Genomic DNA, 3,744 nt, shown 5'->3' with positions numbered 1-3,744 from the left:
ATTGTAAGGCATAAAAAACGTCATAGCAAAGTAAAGTATAAAAAACGTCATAGTATAGTAAGGCATGAAAAATGTCACAAAAATGTCATAGTACAGTAAGGCTTAAAACGTCATAGTATAGTTTGGCACAAAAATTTCAGAAAAGTGAATTTGCAAATGTATTTTTAGTATTTGTGGAAGTTGTTTTTTATTTACATATTACACATTTACATTTGTCAGTTTGTTGATTGTCAATCTTTTCATACAAATAATATTGAAATAAATCTACCTCCATAAAAACCTGACTGTATTTTGGCCCTTTCTGCAGGTGAAGGGGAAAGCTGTACTTATTACAGGTTGTGACACTGGATTTGGCCATGCACTTGCCAAACATCTGCACAAGCTGGGCTTCATAGTGTTTGCAGGATGTCTTTTGAAGGTACGGGCTAAACATACTAAATGAATGCCAGTATATATAATATACAGCCTATGTCCTAAATAAAACTAATGCAGTCCAAAACAATAGCCCTGCAATAAGGTCTTACCAGGAATGTTATAATGGGTTATAATGGTTTGTTTTTCTCTCAGAGGTATTAATTCAACTTAACGGTCATTTTGAGGCTGTTGTTTGTGATGCTGTCGAACTTTATTATGATGAGAGGCATTTCTAATATACCCTTATTGATTTAAATTGATTGGACAAATTCCTTCCTCAGTTTTAGCTAGGTGTACCTAGTAGAGCTGAATGCACAGTATGCACTTTTCTAGCGATGCATGTAAAGTTCCCTGTTTTTGGAGGCTGCTATGCACTTCCAAATGCATTTTTCAAAGCATTGATAACATTTAATATTAACTTTAATTGAGTTGGTGTAACTGAGAAGACCTGTCATCCCTGCAGGATAAAGATGGAGAGGGTGCAAAGAAGCTGGAGGAGTTTCATTCAGATCGTATGAAGGTAATCCAGCTGGATGTCTGCAGTGAGGAGCAGGTGAAACAGGCTGTGGAATATATCAAGGACAACATGGAGGACTCTGAAAGAGGTAAATACTGCATCAGCACCTGTCTTCACTTACTTAGATAAAAAGATCAATGTGTGCTCATTCACAGACTTAATCCTCTGTGTCTTTCCGTCACTGTTTATGACCCAGGTCTGTGGGCTGTGGTAAACAATGCCGGTGTGTCAACATTTGGAGAAGTGGAGTTTACCTCCATTGACACCTACAAAGAGGTGTCGGAAGTCAACCTGTGGGGCACCATCAGGGTCACCAAAGCTGTTCTACCATTAATCCGCAGGGCCAAAGGTAAATTACTCTCTTCATTACACATTATCAATTTTTGATTTTTTTAAACTTGACTTAAGTTAAATAGTGTCCAAAATGGTAGTGTTAAACTGTAAACATGTTAAAGGGACAAACACCTTGGCTTTTACTTCAAGTTTTTTAAGTATGGATTATAAACATTGCTAGAATTCCTTTTTGATGGAAAACGGTGCAGCCAACCGTGATTTCTGTGAGGAATGTTAACAATGCAAACAAGCCTGAAACAGACAAATTTAAAGCCTTTTTCCATAATGTGACATGAAACTTTTAATACTTATATTGTAACGAAATACAAATTATGCAATGTAAAAGTAAAAGAAGACACAATTAGATAAACTGACATCACATAAACCGGGAGATATATATATGTTTTATATTAATGCAAGTCACATAAAAGCCCATTTAAAAATGTGTGTTTTTAGTTGACAATTACTAAAAAAAGTGGAGGTGACTGAGATGATAGTTGAGTCCACAGTTTAGGTGCAAGAACAACAGGAGAGATGATGTTTAAAAGTGGTGCAGAAAGCAGAAAGAAAACTTGAATGCTTCCTTCAGAAAAGACTTTAGTTGGAAAAAGCTCAACAGTAGCCAGCAGAACTGCAGTGTGGTGCACTGCTTTTAATAAGCTAGTAAAAAGTGACTCATCAAGAACCAGAGATGTAGTTAAATTATTTGCTCAGCTGAGCAAAGCTCCAGGCCATGTTCTTGTTCAGAAAATCTCTTAAGAGTGTTGGACTATGGACCTGGAGGTTTAGTGGGTTTAACAAGCAGCACTTGTGGCCTTTTATTTCATTTTACGTTTTTTATTACTGGTGCACTACAGGCTGCACTAATTGTGCATGAATCATCATATTCTATTTGATACATTTGTTTTAAAAAGGGTTACCATTAGAGCATTGGTTACAGAAGAGTATCAGCTCTTCTGCACATTTCTGATGCCTTCTACCTCTGACTGCAGGCCGTGTGGTGAACCTGGCCAGCATGTATGCGAGGATGGGAAATGTCATGCGGTCCCCTTACTGTATATCTAAATACGGCGTGGAAGCTTTTTCTGACTGCCTGCGCTATGAGATGAAGGGCTGGGGCGTTAAGGTGTCCATAATCGAACCTGGGAACTTCATTGTGGCCACCGGCATCCTGACCCGTGACATTGTGGCCAGCACAGCCAACAAGCTGTGGAACGAGGCGCCCTCGAACGTGAAGGAGGATTATGGGAAAGCCCACTTTGAGCACCACATGGGTCTGATGCGCTCTTACTGCAACAGCGGACACAAGGATGTGGCCCCTGTTATGGATGACATCGCCGACGCCATCATGTCCAAGCGTCCTTACTCGCGATACACCCCCATGGAGCCACGCTGGTGGATCAGACTGCAGCTGATGACCCACCTGCCCGGCGCCATATCCGACTTACTCTATTTCTAAAAGAGAAGCTGTTGCTGTGTTAGCTCCCTCTGTCTCCTTCTCAGATCACAGATAGCAGCATATCTTTTTAACTATATAGCACTGCACAGATCTACAGACTTACCCTGAAGAGGGTTCTCTGTTATGTAATTCCTCAGCACTTGAAATCATTCACTGATGAAGCCTTAAAACTTAATCGTTTTTTAAACCATAAGTAAATTATTGCACTTTGCTTTTTGTACATCTTAGGAAAACCACAACTTTATCTATACAGATATACTCCGTGATAAGTAGTAACTACTTTGTGAAGGATATCAGCAGGGCTCTGACATACTCGTACCTATAAACACTGCATCTTTATTGCTTTCTGTGGTATTATCTTTTTAAGAAAAACTGTGTTTGTCCCTTATATATTTTGTTTTTTCCTGATACTTGTAATTTTTTCCTTATGGGAATCTTCTGGGGCCCCACTGGCATGAGGACCAAAGCTGTTAGAGCTCAAGAGAAGGCTCCCACTGTTCTGTTGTGGCTGTCGCCGGAACAAACCAAGGTCAGCTACTGTAAGACTGTGGTGAGATTTGGCTCGACTCGCCCCCAGAGTTACGTAACAACAACACAAGCCCACTTTGTCTCACATGCTCCAGTAGATCCTGCGTGCTACTTCGACAGTGGGGTTGATTGATGTGATTAATGGGCATGCTTGAACAAAAAGTCCTCATGCCAGTGGGGCCCAGAAGATTCCCATAAGGAAAAAATTACAAGTATCAGGAAAAAACAAAATATATAAGGGACAAACACAGTTTTTCTTAAAAAGATAATACCAACAGAAGCAATAAAGATGCAGTGTTTTATAGGTACGAGAGTATGTCAGAGCCCAGGGGGGGGGGGGGGGGGGGGGGGGGGGGGGGGGGGGGGGGGTGGGGGGGGGGGGGGGGGGGGGGGGGGGGGGGGGTCTGGGGGGGGGGCCCTGATATCCTCTCACAAAGTAGTTACTACTTATCACGGAGGTATAGTCTGTATAAGATAGAAGTTGTTGGTTTTC

At 41.1% G+C, this 3,744-nt stretch overlaps 1 protein-coding gene across 1 annotated transcript; it reads left to right on the top strand.

Annotated features, from left to right (window-relative positions):
* Positions 1 to 307: 307 nt before the first annotated feature.
* Positions 308 to 3,407, top strand: bdh1 (3-hydroxybutyrate dehydrogenase 1; the record flags this gene model as incomplete). The annotated part of the gene is made up of 4 exons (XM_022744230.1): positions 308 to 418; positions 878 to 1,019; positions 1,128 to 1,280; positions 2,257 to 3,407. Coding segments are annotated over 4 exons (873 nt in total), but the record flags the coding sequence as incomplete, so codon positions are not given.
* Between the last annotated feature and the right edge of the window lie 337 nt (positions 3,408 to 3,744).

The sequence above is a fragment of the Seriola dumerili genome, unplaced genomic scaffold (genome assembly GCF_002260705.1).
Source record: "Seriola dumerili isolate Sdu_G_001 unplaced genomic scaffold, Sdu_1.0 BDQW01000079.1, whole genome shotgun sequence".
NCBI classification, from domain to species: Eukaryota; Metazoa; Chordata; class Actinopteri; order Carangiformes; family Carangidae; genus Seriola; species Seriola dumerili.
Note: the sequence above shows the minus strand (reverse complement) of the source record. Positions and strands in the feature narration are given on the sequence as shown.